The sequence below is a fragment of the Carassius gibelio genome, chromosome A16 (genome assembly GCF_023724105.1).
Source record: "Carassius gibelio isolate Cgi1373 ecotype wild population from Czech Republic chromosome A16, carGib1.2-hapl.c, whole genome shotgun sequence".
NCBI lineage: Eukaryota > Metazoa > Chordata > Actinopteri > Cypriniformes > Cyprinidae > Carassius > Carassius gibelio.
The window spans coordinates 1,067,526-1,085,532 of record NC_068386.1 but is presented as its reverse complement, the minus strand read 5'-3'; the positions used below and the strand labels follow the sequence as shown (position 1 = coordinate 1,085,532).

At 43.0% G+C, this 18,007-nt stretch overlaps 2 protein-coding genes across 5 annotated transcripts in view; one reads left to right on the top strand and one right to left on the bottom strand.

The window, feature by feature from the left end:
- Positions 1-18,007, bottom strand: part of LOC128030301 (cyclin-dependent kinase 14) — a 144,732-nt gene that overhangs the window by 38,986 nt on the left and 87,739 nt on the right. The window lies entirely within an intron of this gene.
- LOC128030295 (tripartite motif-containing protein 16-like) overlaps positions 1-18,007 on the top strand; it is a 29,212-nt gene that overhangs the window by 8,055 nt on the left and 3,150 nt on the right. The window contains exon 1 of one of the 2 annotated variants that reach the window (XM_052617789.1): positions 3,097-3,585. The exons of the other annotated variant lie outside the window; for it this stretch is intronic. Within the exon in view, the coding sequence (XP_052473749.1) occupies positions 3,112-3,585 (474 nt within the window). The 5' untranslated portion in view covers positions 3,097-3,111. Of the gene's footprint in view, positions 1-3,096; positions 3,586-18,007 lie in introns of those variants that run through there. 2 annotated transcript variants of the gene reach the window in all.

Genomic DNA, 18,007 nt, shown 5'->3' with positions numbered 1-18,007 from the left:
ATTGACAACTTCAATCTTTTCTGGGGCCATAGACAACTGTTTAAACCGGATGGCCTCCACCCAAGGTGCAAGAGTGCTAACGTACAAAATCTACTTCTCTCTCCATCATTCTTCAGTGGTGTGGTGTGTGCCAAATCACTCAACCTGAATATCACACACACACACCTGGACAGAGTATGAGTGACCACAGGACTGCATATCAGTTTCCGAGTATTCATGTGGTTGCCACATCCCACAAAGACACTGAATACACCACGCAGGCACAACAAGGACTGTTCATAGAAACTATTCCAGCTGGGCCCTCCCCACAGAGCTCATCAAAGACAGATTGTGACGCATTAGAAAAGCTCCAAGACTCAGCACCCAAGGATGACTTTCTTGAAAACAGCCAGGGAAGCCAGGACAACATATTTCAGCCACTGGAAACACCAGAGCCAGAGCCCCACTCACCAGAAATACTATCCCTCTCTCCAGCATCTCCACTACCAAGATGCTAACAAAAAAATGGAGGAACTGGTGTATGCTGGGACCAAACTCTCCCACTCTTTTGCTACAAGTCCCTAGATATCAACTAAAAAACGCCAGGCCCATAACCTCCAAAGTCCGTAGGACCAGCCCCTGTGAGAGCTCTTCGGCAGCTGCCACAACGCCAGGGCCCAAACCCTCCTCCACCTGCTATAGGTGAACCAAAAACAACTACAGTGATTTGTGTTAGGTCCCCGCTATGATAGCAGCAACATTCACAAATGTTTACAGAACAAGCGGGAACCCAGTGTGCCTGTAGCTTTCTCTATTTCTGTTTTATCACGTGATAAAAAAGTCTAAGCCCTTCTAATGCTGTACGGTTGACCCATCTACTCTGCCGCCTAATACACATCAAACTAAGATTGCTGCTGAGACAAAAAACAATACCATAAAGTCAGAATTTTGAATAATTTCTGATCAATTACTTATTAATCACAAACAATCTGGATTTTATGTTTCTAAATGAAGCATGTCAAGAAGACAGCCTGACAGAGGACAGTCCTTAGTGAAGCAACCTCTACTATCTTTACTATCCCGCAGATATCAACAAAAAAACAGTGGGCCCTTGAACCACCAAAGCAAACCCTCTATCTGCTGAAGGTGAACAAAAACAACTGATAGCAGCACTGCAGTGCAACAGTCCTTAATGAAGCAGCGCCTCCTAACTTCACTTACATGAGTGTCTGCAGGACTGTAAGGAGAGGTGGAGGTGTAGCTGCTCTATTTAAAGATGTCTATCAATGCAAGTAAGTGTCATTTGGTCAGTACTTGTCTTTTGAATATCTAGGGATTGTGCGGAAAGGTGCTCCACGCATTCTGTTTATTATTATTTACAGGCCTCCAAAATTCTATCAAAATGTTATCAATGATTTCCTCAGAGTTTGATTCTTTTGCTATTGCAAGGGATTTTAATATTCACATAGACAATGCAGATAACAAAACTACAAAATAAATGATAATGGTTCTAAACACTTTTGACTTGACTCAGCATGTGCATGGACACACACACAAAGGTGGACACACTCTAGACAAAGGCCCAATCCCAATTCTATTTTATACCCCTTCCCCTACCCCTACCCCTCCGCCTACCCCTTCCCCTTGTCCCTTGAAACAGAGTGGAATAAGCTTATATTATTAAATTGATCTCCTTCTGGGAGTCCAACAAGGCTAAATTATTGTACCATTTTATTGTCGCCAAATGACTACAACCCTCTGCCAAAGCACTGAGGAATTAACAGTTGGATGTGCCAAAACTGTATTCAGTTAAACTAGGAGAAAACTGAAGTCACTGCATTTGGAGAAAGATTAATTTCTCAATGTGAATGGATACTACAAATCAAGTAAATTTTGCTGGTTAATCAGTTTATTTGTTTGGTCTATGATGGTCAAAGTAAGTAAGGGGTGAAGTATTGAAATAGTTAGGTATTTTGGAAGGATTTTTCACTTGAGGTTGAAAAAACCTTGAGAATGTTTGTTTGTGTAAAGAGCACGTCACTAACAGTAGGTTTTAAAATGTCTTGTTTTTATTATTAAAATTATTTTATAGATTACCAAAATTTCATGTAGAGCACTTTGAATTTTCATTGAGTATGAAACATGCTATATAAATAAATGTGCCTTGCCTTGGCCTCTGTGGCCATGATAGGACAGGCAAAGTTGATTTGGCAAGGATGAGGTGAGGCAAGGATCTAAATGCATCATTTATTTATAATATACTATTTAATAAACCCTCAACAGAAAAATCTAAAAAGACAGAAATACATAACACAGAACAAATACCATAACCACACAACAGTTATACAAAGAATGTTTAGATAACAAACGACAAACGAAACATGGGAAAAAATGCACAGGGTAACAAGAGGCTAATGAGGAATAGGTGAGGCTAATTAATTACCATTGGGACAAACAAGGCAAGAGTGGAAAAGGGAATCAAACACAAGAATGGGGAAGCCTGATAATGGAACTGCTACATATTCTTGTCTTGTGTTTTTTTTAACTCTTATTTTGAAGTATGGTTCCTGTGTATTCCTTATCCAGGAGAGGCACTTTCCTACACAGTTTAGTTTGATCTCTAACTAAATGCTCCTGAATCAACTATTCAAGGTCTTTGCATTTACTTTAATAATACCCAGGTGTCACATACATTACGGAGACATCTATTTGATGTCGCCATTTACATCTGCTTGAGTGTTTGCTTATCTGCAACAGATATACAAGACGTTTCCTTTCAGATGTCAAATAAATATTTAGAAAATGTCTTTAAGATCTTTATGATTTAGAGTGTATGTAAAACTGCCATCTTAAAGACGTCAATTAGATGTTTGTACACAGCATTTGCTTTCCAGATGAAGTGATCTGTAACAGAAATCTTGCAGACATATCTGTGCTATATAGTTTCAAACTAATCTCAGCAGGAATCTGGCTGTACAGGGAGAGGAATGAAGAACCTGCTTTACAGATTCACAGACACAACTGTTTTACTTGCGTCACTCAAACACAGATCTAGGAAACTATTTAAACTGAAGAGAAACCTAAGTGCAGTTGAGCTGCTGTGTGTTTGTGTCTCTGTAATGAAGTAGTAAAATGGCAAAAGCCAGAATTTCGGTGTATCAGAATGAGTTCATGTGTCCAGTGTGTCTGGATCTCTTGAAGGATCCAGTGACCATCCAGTGTGGACACAGTTACTGTAAGATCTGTATTACAGACTGCTGGGATCAGGAGGATCATATGGGATTCTACAGCTGTCCTCAGTGCAGACAGACCTTCAGTCCAAGACCTGATTTATCTAGAAACACCATGCTGGCTGAAGTGGTGGAGAAACTGAAGAAGACCAAACCTCCTGCTGACTGTGATGCTGGAGATGGAGATGTGCAGTGTGACGTCTGTACTGGAAGAAAATTCAAAGCCGTAAAGTCCTGTCTGATGTGTCTGGAGTCTTACTGTCAAACTCATTTTGACCGTCATGAAGAATTTCATTCACGTAAACCACACAGAGTGATTGAAGCCACTGGACGACTGCAGGAGATGATCTGCCAGAAACATGAGAAGCTCCTTGAGGTTTTCTGTCACACTGACCAGAAATATATATGTATGTTGTGTACGATGGATGAACATAAAAACCATGACACTGTAACAGCAGCAGCACAGAGGACAAAGAAACAGGTATTTATATACTAGCGATTAAATGAATACTGTGCAATGATCCAATAGTCAGATTTTCCATCTAGAGTCACAGCTGATTTACACAGAATACAGAAACACTGTCAGTGTGAAACTCTATTTATATTATACTCTTATTTATTTATAATAATTAATGTATGTTAATTACCTAAATTTACTGGATTCATCTCTTCAAATGATGATTTAGTAGCAGTAGTTTTCTGTGAGATTGACTATCATCTGTTTGCAGAGATGTATAGTTACGAAGTAGAACTACGAGCCAGATAATGACTCATTCACGAGTCAAGAACCGGTTGCATCGGTTCTCGGATGACCAGTAACGTTAGTTCTTTCTGACAGTTCGATTCAATAAACCAGTTGAAGAAAAAAGTTCACAGATTCTTTTGCGCTCGATGCAATGGCGTCATTGGCGTTGACTGCACCTGGGCTCATAACATTAACACAGAATTAGTTCAGAATCAATCACCAAAAGAATCAGTTCGTTTCAGACGCTCTGTGTGTCGGTTTGCTTCACGCTAAATCACACATGCGCAGTATCATCAGCTCCTCGGTTCACAAATCGGACGCGTCTGACAGAAACGGTTCTTGACTCGTGAACGAGTCATTATCTGGCTCGGCTCGGTGTTCATCTTCAGTTCTCTCTTCACAGCAGTTCAGTCAGTGTACTGTTTGAGTAAATGAATGACTCCGGGATATTGGTTTGTTTTAACTCAGAGGGAGTGTCAGACACATTAAACAAGTTAACAGCTTAATTCATCTGTGTTCATTAATGCGTATTGGAGAAGCGAACCGTTTAAAACGATTCAGTTCGATTTGGTGAACTGTTTCAAAAAGATCCGGTTACATCGAATGATTCGTTCGCAAACCGGATATCACAAACTGTCTTATAACAGACACGGAAGAGAAGACAATGCTGAATAAAGTCATAGTTTTTGCTATTTTTGGACCAAAATGTCTTTTCGATGCTTCAAAAAATTCTAAATGACCCTCTGATGTCTTACGGGTTTGAAACAACATGAGGGTAAGTTATAAATGACATAATTTTGCAAATTGGGCTGACTAACCCTAGTAACCGTTTTTTATTTACAAGAAGTTACAGTCAAAGGAATTGTGATTGTCCTTTAGGTTAATCATTAGAAATAGTAAAAAAAATATGTTCAAACTTTTGACTACTTTCTTTAATAGCTACATAACACAATACTTCTACTTTTACTTTCAGTACTTGAGTAGTAAATTTTAAAATAGACTACTTGCAATACTTAAGTACAAAAAATGTTGAATACTTTAGTAATTCTACTTAAGTGTGGTGCTTAAAGAGCACTTCAACTTCAACTCAAGTCACTTTTTTGATAGAGCACTTGTACTTTTACTCAAGTATGAGTCTCTAGTACTTTATACATCTCTGTCTGTTTGTCCTGCAGAAGCAGCTGAAGGAGACACAGAAGACGCTCCAGCAGAGAATCCAGCAGAGAGAGAACGATCTCCAGCAGCTGAGAGAGACTGTGGAGTCTCATAAGGTGAGTCTGGAGAAGAAGAGAAGTTTGTCTCCGTCTCAGTTCAGACTCACTGAAGCTGAATCACTGTGTGTCCTAACAGCGCTCTGCACAGACAGCAGTGGAGGACAGTGAGAGGATCTTTACTGAGCTCATCCGCTCCATTGAGAGAAGCCGCTCTGAGCTGATACGACTGATCAGAGATCAGGAAAAGACTGCAGTGAGTCGAGATGAAGAACAACTGGAGCGACTGGAGCAGGAGATCAATGATCTGAGGAGGAGAGACGCTGAGCTGGAGCAGCTTTCACACACACAGGATCACATCCAGTTCCTGCAGGTAACACACATCTAGAAGAACAGATTCAGAGTGGACTTGAGCAGATGCTGCTGCTGTGACTGACAGAGAAACATTTCATGAGTGTGTTATTATATAATCATCAATCAGACTCTCATCTGATCATCTTTTGAAAGAGACGCCACTTACAATTGGCTTTCTGCTGTAGAAATCTCTTAGGAAGCATTTCTCTGAGTTCTTTTTTTGTTTTTGGAAGATATATTTAGCCTTCAAAAACCTTTACTAACATTTCTGCTTTTTACCTTATTTCTTCTTATAAGGCAGCCAATTCTCTATGGCTCGTTTCAGAAATCAACAGGCTGAAAGGACATTAGACATTAGAAACAACTGTCTCCTGCCTGAACGACTACTGCCTTGTAGCACTGACATCAGTCATCATGAAGTGCTTTGAACGGCTAGTCAAATCCCACATCTGCTCCTCTCTGCCTGACACCTTGGACCATTACAATTTGCTTACCGTTCTAACAGATCCACTTATTACGCCATTGCGATGGCCATACACTCTGCACTAGAACACTTGGAGGGAAGAGACACCTATGTGCGGATGCTGTTTGTTGATTACAGATCTGCATTTAACACCATCATCCCTACCAAACTCATAGCCAAACTGAAAAATCTGGGTCTTAACAGTCACTTATGTAACTGGGTCCTGGACTTCCTGACCGGCAGACCCCAGGTGGTCAGAATTCGCAATCACACATCCTCCTCACTTATACTCAGCACTGGTGCCCCCCAGGAATGTGTACTCAGTCCTCTCTTGTACTCCCTTTTCACTTATGACTGCTCTGCTAAGCATAGCTTCAACACCATCATCAAATTTGCTGACAATACTACTATCCTAGGACTCATCACCAATGGCGATGAGACATCCTACAGAGATGAGGTTAATGCACTCACAGCATGGTGTGCTGATAACAATCTCTCTCTAAACGTCAGCAAGATCAAGGAGATGATTGTGGACTACAGGAAGTCACAGAGAGAGGGTCACGTTCCCATTACCATCAACGGAGAGATAGTAGAGACAGTTAAGAGCTACAAGTTCCTTGGCATTAACATCTCTGAGGATCTTTCCTGGAGCCTACACTCAGAGACCATAGTGAGAACAGCCCGTCAGCTTCTTTACTTCCTGCGGAGACTGAAGAGGTTTGGCATCTCCTCTAACATCATGTCAAACTTCTACCACTGCACTATAGAGAGCATTCTGACCAGCTGCATCACTGTATGGTACGGCAACTGCTCTTCCTTGGACCGCAAAGCTCTTCAGCGAGTGGTGAGAACAGCAGAGCTCATAATTGGACATAAACTCCCAGCCTTACAGGACATCTATCAAACAGCATAACTCGAATGGATCAGCAGCAGGAGAGCATCTCTGCCACCGGACGCGCCGTCCAGGCGCTGGTAACACAGGTGTCCGAGCTCTCCCAACAGATGCAACAACTTCGCGCTCCCACTACGCCAGCCCCGCCGACCGTTTCCCCACCGCCTTCAGAACAATGGTACATCTCGGAGCCCCGCCTCCCCGTGCCACAGACGTATTCCGGTGAGCCTGACTTTTGTAGAGCATTCCTCAACAAGTGTTCTCTTCACTTCACTTTACAGCCCCGTACGTTCGAGAGGGAGGAGTCCAAAGTGGCATTCGTGCTCACGCTACTCACGGGGAAGGCGGCGCTGTGGGGAACGGCTGTTTGGGAGAACTGTGATCCTTGCTGCTCCTCGTTCACTGCACTCGATGAGGACTGAGATGAGGAGGGTGTTCGACCGTGCGGTGGCGGGCAAGGAGGCCGCCCGGAAACTCACCGCACTCAAACAAGGCAACCGCACGGTCGCTGATTATGCCATCGAGTTCCGCACCCTCGCGGCGGAGTGCCCGTGGAACGAGGAGGCGCAGTGGGACGTTTTCCTGCATGGGCTGGCTGATCACGTCCACCATGAAATCTACACCCTGGACTTACCCGAGACTTTTAATGGCCTGGTAGAGCTGGCATTATGTGTTGATTCATGCCTTCGACGAGTGGAGGCTATGGAGGAGTCTGGAGAACGATGCAGCGGTCTTTGAGCCAGTCCGGTGGATGCGGTCAGCCCAGCATCCGATCCTGAGCCCATGCAGGTGGGGAGAGCACGGCTTTCCCGGGAGGAGAGGGAATGGCGGAGGTCCCTTGGCCTTTGCCTCTACTGTGGAACATCTGGTCATCTTGTTAGAAACTGCCCGGTAAAAGACCAGGCCCGATAGTAAACTTGAGGCTACTATCGGGCGGGACCTCTGCTGAGAAGTCCTCACCATCTACGCTCCTTCCGGTAACACTGAGATGGGCCACCAACGATATCACCTGCAGTGCACTTCTGGATTCCGGGACTGAGGGCAATTTCATGGATTACAACTTCGCCCAGCAACATGGCATCTCCACTTTCTCCCTCGAGCACCCCATCACACATCACAGATTTCATCACACTCATCACCTCTGGTAACCACTCCGAAAAGACTCTCATGGACTCACCTCATGCTCCTATCGTCCTGGGCCACCCCTGGCTCAGGAAGCACAATCCCCGCATTAACTGGATTCTGGGAACTGTCACTTAGTAGAGCACCCGTTGTCATAAGTCTTGTCTTTTGTCTGCTTGTTCCACGGTGTCTGTTGCTGTTTTGCAGGATGAGACTGTGGATCTGTCTAACGTGCCCAAGGAATACCTCTACCTGAAGGAGGTGTTAAGTAAGTCCCGGGCTGCTTCTCTCCCTCCACATCATCCCTACGATTGTGCTATAGACCTAGTGCCGGGTAAGTCTCCGCCTAAGGGCAAATTATACTCTGTCTGTTCCCGAGAGGGAGGCCATGGTGAAATAAATTTCTGATTCTCTGGCATCCAAGATAATTCGCCCTTCCTCTTCTCGAGCGGGGGCGGGGTTCTTTTTTGTGGGGAAGAAGGACGGTTCCTTGCGACCTTGTATTGATTACCGGGGGCTGAACAACATCATGGTTAAGAATACCTATCCTTTGCCGTTGATGACTTCGGCCTTCGAGAGGTTGCAAGGAGCATCCGTCTTCACTAAATTGGACTTGCGTAATGCTTATCATTTGGTCCGCATCAGGGAGGGAGATGAGTGGAATGTGTTGATGTGTCAATGATGTGTTGAGAGACATGGTTGATCAGTTCATATATGTCTACCTGGATGACATATTGATATTTTCTTCGTCTCTCCAGGAACATGTTCAACACATCAGACGAGTGCTTCAGCGGCTGTTAGAGAATGGTCTTTTTGTCAAGGCGGAGAAATGCGAATTTCATGCATCATGCATCTGTTTCCTTCCTAGGGTACATCGTCTCGTCTGAAGGAATTCACATAGATCCTGACAAGGTTAAGGCTGTGGTGGATTGGCCAAGTCCAGATTCCCGAATGGCCCTACAGCGGTTTCTGGGGTTCGCCTATTTCTACCGGCATTTTATTCGCAACTTCAGCCAACTAGCCACACCTCTGACTGCCTTGACCTCCCCCAGAACGGCCTTCAGGTGGTCAGATGCAGCCGAGGCTGCATTTGCTAAACTGAAGAGTCACTTCGTTTCGGCTCCCATTCTGATTGCCCCTGATCCATCACGTCAGTTCGTGGTGGAGGTCGATGCGTCAGAGATGGGGGTAGGAGCAGTTCTTTCCCAGCAGTCTCCCTCAGATAACAAGATGCACCCTTGCGCGTTTTACTCTCACCGTTTATCTCCGGCGGAACGTAATTATGATATTGGTAACAGAGAGTTGTTGGCGGTCAAATTAGCGTTAGAGGAGTGGCGTCACTTTATCGTTTGGACTGATCACAAGAACTTAGAGTATATACGATCAGCTAAAAGGCTCAATTCCAGGCAGGCTCGGTGGGCACTTTTTTTTGGTCGTTTTGATTTTACTCTATCGTACCGCCCGGGCTCCAAAAACATCAAGCCCGATGCTCTTTCTCGTATTTTTGGTCCATCCGAACGACCGTCCACTCCCGAGTGTATTCTTCCTGAGACATTAGTGGTCTCTACTCTGACATGTGAGGTCGAATCGAAGGTCCTGGCGGCCTTAAAAGGGGTAACGCCTCCGCCCGCATGCCCACCGAACCGTTTATTTGTGCCGGATGAGTTAAGGTCCTGCGTCATTAAGTGGGGTCATTGCTCTAACATAGCTTGCCATCCAGGGGTTAATCGAACCAGATATTTGGTCAAGCAACGATTCTGGTTGCCAGGTATGGCTCGCGACATCCACGATTTTGTTTTAGCTTGCTCGGTTTGCGCCGCTGGTAAGACTTCCAACCGTCCTCTAGATGGGTTACTCCAACCGCTGTCTGTCCCTTCGAGACCCTGGTCCCACATCGCGCTAGATTTTGTCACCGCCCTCCAACCCTCCCAAGGGTATACGGTTGTTTTGACCGTTGTGGACCGGTTCTCGAAGGCGACCCATTTCATACCCTTGGCCAAATTACCTTGTGCCAAGGAGACAGCGGTCGATGTCATTGACCACATCTTCTGGATACATGGCCTCTCGGTGGATTTGGTTTCTGACAGGGGGCCCCAGTTTGTGTCCAAATTCTGGCAGGAGTTTTGTAAGTTGCTGAGGGCAACGGTTAGTCTTTCCTCTGGGTTCCATCCCCAGACCAATGGTCAGACCGAGAGAGCCAACCAGGATTTAGAGCGTATGATGCGATGTTTGGCGTCCAAGAATCCTTCCTCCTGGAGTCAACAACTCTCTTTGATTGAGTACCCACATAACTCGTTACCAGTGTCTTCTACGGGCCTCTCCCCGTTTGAATCTAGCTTAGGTTACCAGCCACCTGTTTTTCCCAGTCTGGAATCCGAAGTTGTGGTCCCCTCTGCCCACGCCTTTGTCCAGAGGCGCCGCCGCACCTGGAACAGAGCCCGTGTTGCAGGTGAGGGCGCGCACCAAGGCTAAGACCGATCGCCACCGGTCAAAGCCACCCGTATACGTCGTTGGTCAAAAAGTGTGGCTTTCTACTTAGAATATTCCGCTCCGCTCCGTTGCTAATAAACTTGCTCCCAAATTCATTGGCCCGCTTACTGTCACCAAAATCATTAGTCCGGTGGCAGTCCACCTCAAATTGCCTCCAGCAATACAGGAGAATTCATCCCGCCTTTCATGTTTCCAAAATTAAACCAGTTTTTCATTCACCACTTAATCCGCCTGCCCCGGTTCCTCCACCGCCGCGACTCGTAGACGGGGAACCAACCTATTCGGTTAACCGGATTCTGGACTTGAGGCGGAGGGGATGTGGATTCCAGTACTTGGTGGACTGGAAAGGTTACGGTCCGGAGGAGAGAAGTTTGGTTCCTGCCCGGGACATTCTGGATCACTCCCTTATCGATGATTACAATCGACAGGTAAAGGGTGGTGGGAACGCCGAGAGGCGTTCCTAGGAGGAGGGGTACTGTCACGGTTCATAGATATATGGTGTCATCTTGTTGTCTGTGTGTAGGTTGCGGGGTGTATCACCTGATTGTTCTGTGTGGGCGTCGCCACTGATTACTGATCAGCAGCAGCTGCGGCTTATTACATCTTGCCTATATTTACGCCTTGTCTTTCGTCTCATGTTTGTCAGATCATTGGTTGGAGTCCTGGTGTTTGTCCGTGTCTCTCGTAGTGTTGTACCTGCTCTGGATTTCTCGTCGCTGTTTCCTGTTGCCTGTCTGTTTCTGTGGATATTCGTTCTGGAATTCCTCGTTCATCACTTCAGCCACGGTTACTTCACGGACTCCACTCACCACGGACACCATTGCCCATCAAGGTCCCTGTGTTGCCATCTCTCCTGCTGCTTGTTTGTCTTGTCATTACTTGAACATCTGACTTTATCAGCGTAAAGCTCTATTAAAGAGATATTAACTTGCATTTGCATCCAGTCTTCTTTTCCGTGACACCATGTAGATCTACGTCACTCTACAAAGACATTTTAGACACCGTTCTACCCCAGTAATCACAATATTACCTCAAGACTTCTTATGTACACTATAACTCTAAACACTGATTACCATTATTGTACCTGTTACTTCCACTTGTTTGTATATACTGATCCGTCTGTGTCTTTCTGTCTATAAGTGCACTGTAGTCACTCAAAAATCTCAGTGCTCTCCATGTACGTCTATGTCTTATGTCTTGTTATTGTCACTGTATGTCTTAGCCTCGTCATAAGCATTTCAATGCCCAGTTTTCCCCTATGCAAATGACAAATAAATGCCTCTTGACTCTTGAGGTTGTGAATGAATGATTGGGATCACTTGGAAATCATGGAAAGTTTTAATTTAAGTGTGTCAACTTCTAGAATCTGTAGCTCTAATGTGATATAATGAATATGAGATTGAAACGGAATCTGTGAAAGTACTGGATTGAGAAGCGTTACCACAAGATCAAATCTGATATTCCTGAAGGTTATTGAGTGAAGTGTGGAGCTGATGAATTTTGATTTCTGTTTTCTGTAGAGTTTCCAGTCTCTCTCAGCACCTCCTGAATCTACAGATGAAAATAATGATCCCTACATTTCTCTCTACACTTTTGATACTCTGAGAGAATCTGTCCTTCAGCTGAGAGACAAACTGGAGGATTTCTGCAAAGAGGAGCTCAAGAAGATCTCAGACAGAGGTAAAGTCCTGGAGATTCAACTGCTCTCAGAAACCAGTCCATCATCATCTCATATCATGCAGAACATCATATTAGAAATGTGTTAGGAATAGATACAGGATCATGAGAATCACACTGTTCATGTCTGTTGATTTCCACAGTCACATTCACCAACATTGATCACTGGACCAGGAACGACTTTCTACAATGTAAGTCAGTAAGAAAACAAGCAGAATAACTGAGTGTGTTCATGTTCTCCCTGTAGAAGAGTTTTATAACTGATGATGTAAATGATGATTTGCACAGATATCTGTTCATCTGTACTGAGACACTGATGAGTTCAGCTTCATGAAAAGATCAAACAGATGAATAATTCCTGTTTCTGATGTGTTTTATCTCCATCAGATTCTCATCAGCTCACTCTGGATCTGAACACAGTGAATAAACACCTGTCTGAGAGCAACAGAGTGATTACTAACACTGGAACAGTCCAGCTCTATCCTGATCATCCAGACAGATTTAATGTGTATCGTCAGGTGTTGTGTAGCGAGAGTGTGTGTGGACGCTGTTACTGGGAGCTGGAGTGGAGTGGAGAAGAAGTCTTTATATCAGTGTCATATAAGAGCATCAGCAGGAAGGGACGGAGTTATTTGTGTTTGTTTGGATCTAATGATCAGTCCTGGAGTTTGGACTGCACTCCCTCCAGTTACTCATTCATACACAATAACATACACACTGTTATCCCTGTAGAGTCCATCATCAGGAAAATAGGAGTGTTCGTGGATCACAGTGCAGGAACTCTGTCCTTCTACAGCGTCTCTGACACAATGAGCCTCATCCACACAGTCCAGACCACATTCACTCAGCCGCTCTATCCTGGGTTTAATGTTTGGTCCGGATCATCAGTGAAACTGTGTTAACTTTACTGCAGCTGAACTTATGTCACTGAAATAACATGTCAGAATAAATGTGTAATATATACTTAGACTGTAAGATCAGTGTGTGTGAGTCCTGCTGGGTCCTACATTTGTGAAGACTGAAATCAGTCATCGTGGCCTTTTTCTGGCCACAATGAAGATTGGGAGTTCATTTTTGCAGATTATATCAGAAACTTAACTGAATGTTTTGGGCTTGAACTGACCCATTTTTCTTGGCTGGATTACGATGTTTATATTGTGGAAAATTTCTTTCTTGAACTGCTTGCTCTCATTTTCTGTCTTTATTATGCTGACTTGATGAACTGAGAATATACAGATTTAAAACTGGTATGGTGACTTGGTAAGGTGAATTACTGTGTTGGATGTTTTTTTATGTTGGATGGTTTCTTTTTGTAAGGCTTGCTGAACAAATTTAAGGGTAGGTGGCTTATCGTTTAGATATACAGGGCTTTGTATGTTTCCTTGACTTAGACTGGATATGATCTATTTTGATTAAACAACAGTAACTCTTTTTGGCACCCCAACGTTAAAAAAATAAAAATAAATAAAAATCATGTGTGTAAGTGTGAGTAATTGAGTTTGTGTGTGCCTGGTACTGCCTATAATATGAGGACCAAATGTCCCTACAAGGAGAATAACACCTGATCTACTCTCCTACATTCACCCAGACATCATCCACAGAGTCAACACTCATCCACAGAGACTCATCCACCCCGTCCTGGGTGAACGCTGTGAAGATCACTGAGGATCTTGAAGATAACTATGAAGATCACTGAACTACTGGTGTGGTTTAACTACATCTGGGTCGTCCTTTCTGCAGTTTACCACTCGGTAGCATGGACGATGCTCAAGTATTCGGCGGCGGAACTTACTCAGCTCCGTTTGCGTAATTTTTATCTTTTGTCATACATCTTCCCTTGGATATTGTGTACATACCACGTCGGAAATATATACATCGCGGTCTCAGCGGAGTTATAACATCGATGGCTCATGTGCAATATGGTCCTTTGGTCATCTAAATCAGGCCCGCCTAGGAGGCTTACATGGACTGTCAATCGCAGTGTATTAATCAACCCGGGCAGATCAGTTGGCAACGATTCTGGTTAATACAAATTTTCCTTTGGATTACTTAATATACGATCGCTTTCCACCAAAGGACCCCTGGTGTACGATCTACTGTCTGACCGTGAGTTTGGCTTTCTCTGTCTAACTGAGAGATGGCAGAAACCAGACGACTTTTTCCATCTAAACGAGTGTGTTCCCCCAGGATATAGTTATGTTTGTAAATCCCGTGATCCGGGAAGGGCAGGGGGGCTACCAATACTTTATAAAAAGAAATTGAAAGTATTTCAGTTAACTTTGTCTACATATTCTTCTTTTGAGTCAATTCCCATAAAAATCAATGGTGCGATTCCTACCATCCTCACAACTATCTACCGCCCTCCCAAGAGCAATAATGCCTTTTTAACTGAACTATCTGAACTCTTGACTTACAGTATCTATGTTCCATATCTTCAAATGTTATCCTTCTGGGTGATTTTAACATTCATACACATAATGTCTGTAATGCATTTATGAGCAAATGTTTATCATGTTGGTATTGCTTTGGTATACAACAATTTAACACACTGCCTACTCATACTAAAGGGCATACTCTTGATCTTGTTTGCTGCTATGGTATAACACCTTTTAATTGTACTGTTTCTGATCTATCCATATCAGATCACTTTCTGGTGTCATTTTGTGCCAAACTGGCTATTTTTAAGGTAAACCTGTGTCGCCAGATTACATTTCTGAATATTAAGAACATTTATTTGCCTACTTTTGCTGATGAACTTGCCATCTTCTCCAGTAAATCAGATTACTCTACTGTTGATGAACTAGTAAAATATTAAGATGATGGACAGAACATGATTCTAGGTGAATAAGCACCTTTGAAAACTCGAACCGTTTCATTTGTACATTTAGCTCCTTTGTTAACACCTGAACTGCGTGAACTTAAAACTATAGGCCGTAGGTTAGAGCGGCTGTACATCAGGTCTGGTCTTACTGTTCATAAAGAAATGTATGCTGAACATATTCAAAATTATAAAAATGCACTAACTAAAGCTAAATCCAATTACTACTTCAATGTAATTGGAGTTAGCAATGGGAACTCTAGGTGTCTTTTCTTTGTAGAAATATTCTGAAACCACCTGATTCTTTGCCATCTTATATATGTATTCCAATGACCTATGTGATCACTTTTTGACTTTTTTTGCATCTAAGGTTGAAAATGTACATCAGTAATTAGTCAAATTTCAAATTTACCATTTATCTCTAAGGTAGTTGAAAAGAGTATTGCAATTCAAATTCATGAACATCTGTCCAATAATAACTTGTATGACATTTCAATCTGGTTTTCGTCCCCACCACAGCACTGAGACCACTCTTGTCAGGATAACCAATGATCTACTGTTGGCAGCTGACTCTGGGCTTTTAACTATACTTGTCCTTCTTGACTTGAGCGCTGCCTTTGATACTGTCTCACATAACATACTTATTGAAAGATTAGTTGGTATTACTGGCACTGCTCTGTCTTGGTTTAGGTCATATCTATCTGGACGCAGTCATCATATTCAATTAAAAGGTTTTAGTTCAACAACAACATCTACAGTCACCATTGGTGTTCCCCAGGGTTCTGTTTTGGGCCCGCTTCTTTTCATTATATATATAAGCTCCCTCTTGATGATATTTTAAGGAAATATGGTATTAATTTTCACTGTTATGCGGATGACATCCAACTTTCTGTCAGCCAAACCCACCGGTTCTTTTCCTCCGCCATCTTTGTCAAGCTGTTTAGCTGAAATTAAAGACTGGCTTTCAGCAAACTTCTTGAAGGTAAATGGCAATAAAATGGAGGGTCTGTTTGTTGGGGTTAGATCTGTTGTGTCTAAATCTAATTGTTTCCCTTTACACATTGACAATACTGCAATCTGTCCTTCCTCTCGGGTTAAAAGTTTGGGTGTCATCATGGATAGCACACTAAATATTTTAAAGCTCAAATTAATAATATCACATGGATTACATACTTCCATTTGCGCAATATTATCTCTGTCCCTTTCTTTCAAATAATAATACTGCAGTTCTCATTAACGCACTAGTCACCTCACGTATAGACTACTGCAATGCTCTTCTCACAGGTGTTCTCTCCAAATTGCAGCATAAGCTTCAATTGGTTCAGAATTCTGCAGCTCGTGTTCTCTCTAGAACTAAATGAAATAAAATGCATTATTATTATTATTAACACTTGACATCTCCAGAGGATGTGTTCTCATGCCCAATGAGCACCTGGCTCACCATACCAGAGTCAGGACGGGACACTTCAGTCATCATGTAGACATAAAAAAGACAAAGTCAATGTGTTGCCAAAAACACTGAAAGACACTGCATGGGCCAGACAGACCACCTCAACACAAACACCAAGCAGAAACCCTCAATTTCACCACATGAACACATGAAACACCCTCCATTTGGACATCACTGGGGACCCCCACCAGACAAAAAACACTACCTGAGAGCACCTCTCACACCAGAGACCCCGGCCCACATCAGGACACTACTACATACCCCTGACTGAACCAGGACACCCACAGAAACAACCACCTACAGCAGATCTTCACCAAAGATCCCCACATTCAAAGAGAGCCCACCCCAGTCAGATGAACAAGACCAAGAAGGATCCATGGCTCCCAGCAACCAACCCACCCAATGCTGACAACATATCCAACTACGCATCACTTCCACAACCTATCAGCTAAGCCCAGAACCTCAAATCATAGCAAACACTCTGGAGATGGGGAGATCAGACGGTTGCAGAGTTGTATAACTCTAAAGTCTAAAATAAACTGCATTTACACAGCCTAAACTGACAAATACCACATCTGGGTTAAACTCCACAAGGAGCTACCATTGTCCAAAAATGACACATTCTTATGTACCATATACATCCCACCATCTGAGTGCCCAACTACAGTGAAGACATGTTCTACACACTGGAAAAAGAGAAAAGATACTTCCAGGCCAAGGGGAATGTGCTCATCCTTGGAGACATAAACACAGGAACAGTACTACACAGTATACTCGCCTAAACTCTGGAATAACCTACCTAACATTGTTCAGGAGGCAGACACACTCTTGCAGTTTAAATCTAGATTAAAGACCCATCTCTTTAACCTGGCATACACATAACATACTAATATGCTTTTAATATCCAAATCCGGATTTTTAGGCTGCATTAATTAGGTAAACTGGAATAGGGAACACTTCCCATACCACCCAATGTACTTGCACATACATAACTGCTTTTCATTATATACCTGCCATACAATAGTCAATTTGTATATTGTCATTCCTTACCTAATTATTTGTATTTTTGTATTTTATTATTTTATTATGTTTTTTGTTCTGTCGCTGTCATTCTGTTGTAATGCGCAGCTTCTATCACAAAAACAAATTCCTTGTATGTGTAAACATACCTGGCAATAAAGCTCCTTCTGATTCCTTCTGCTTTACTGTCAGGTGCTGGAGCCACTTTCTGTACTTAATGTCACTAGTGCTGTTGTCCTCAAACGTTAGTCTGGAGACCAACATTGCTTCTCAAAGTCAGAAAAGTCATAACAGTGTTAGAAGAATGTTGTCTGTAGTATATTTTTTACTGCAAAACAATAAGATAAGGACTGATAAAGCACCTAACACTTTAACTGAAAACTGAGAGAGTGTGTGAATGTGAGCATGTCTGTTTGTTTGTGTGTGTGAAGACTGAAGCCGACTGAAAGAATGAAAAAAAAAACAGATCCATTAGTGTGATCATGAAGGAACTGTAAATCTGGACAGTTTTCAAGTCCTGCAGTTCAAGTGTAGTAACTAGGATGCAGAATTACTA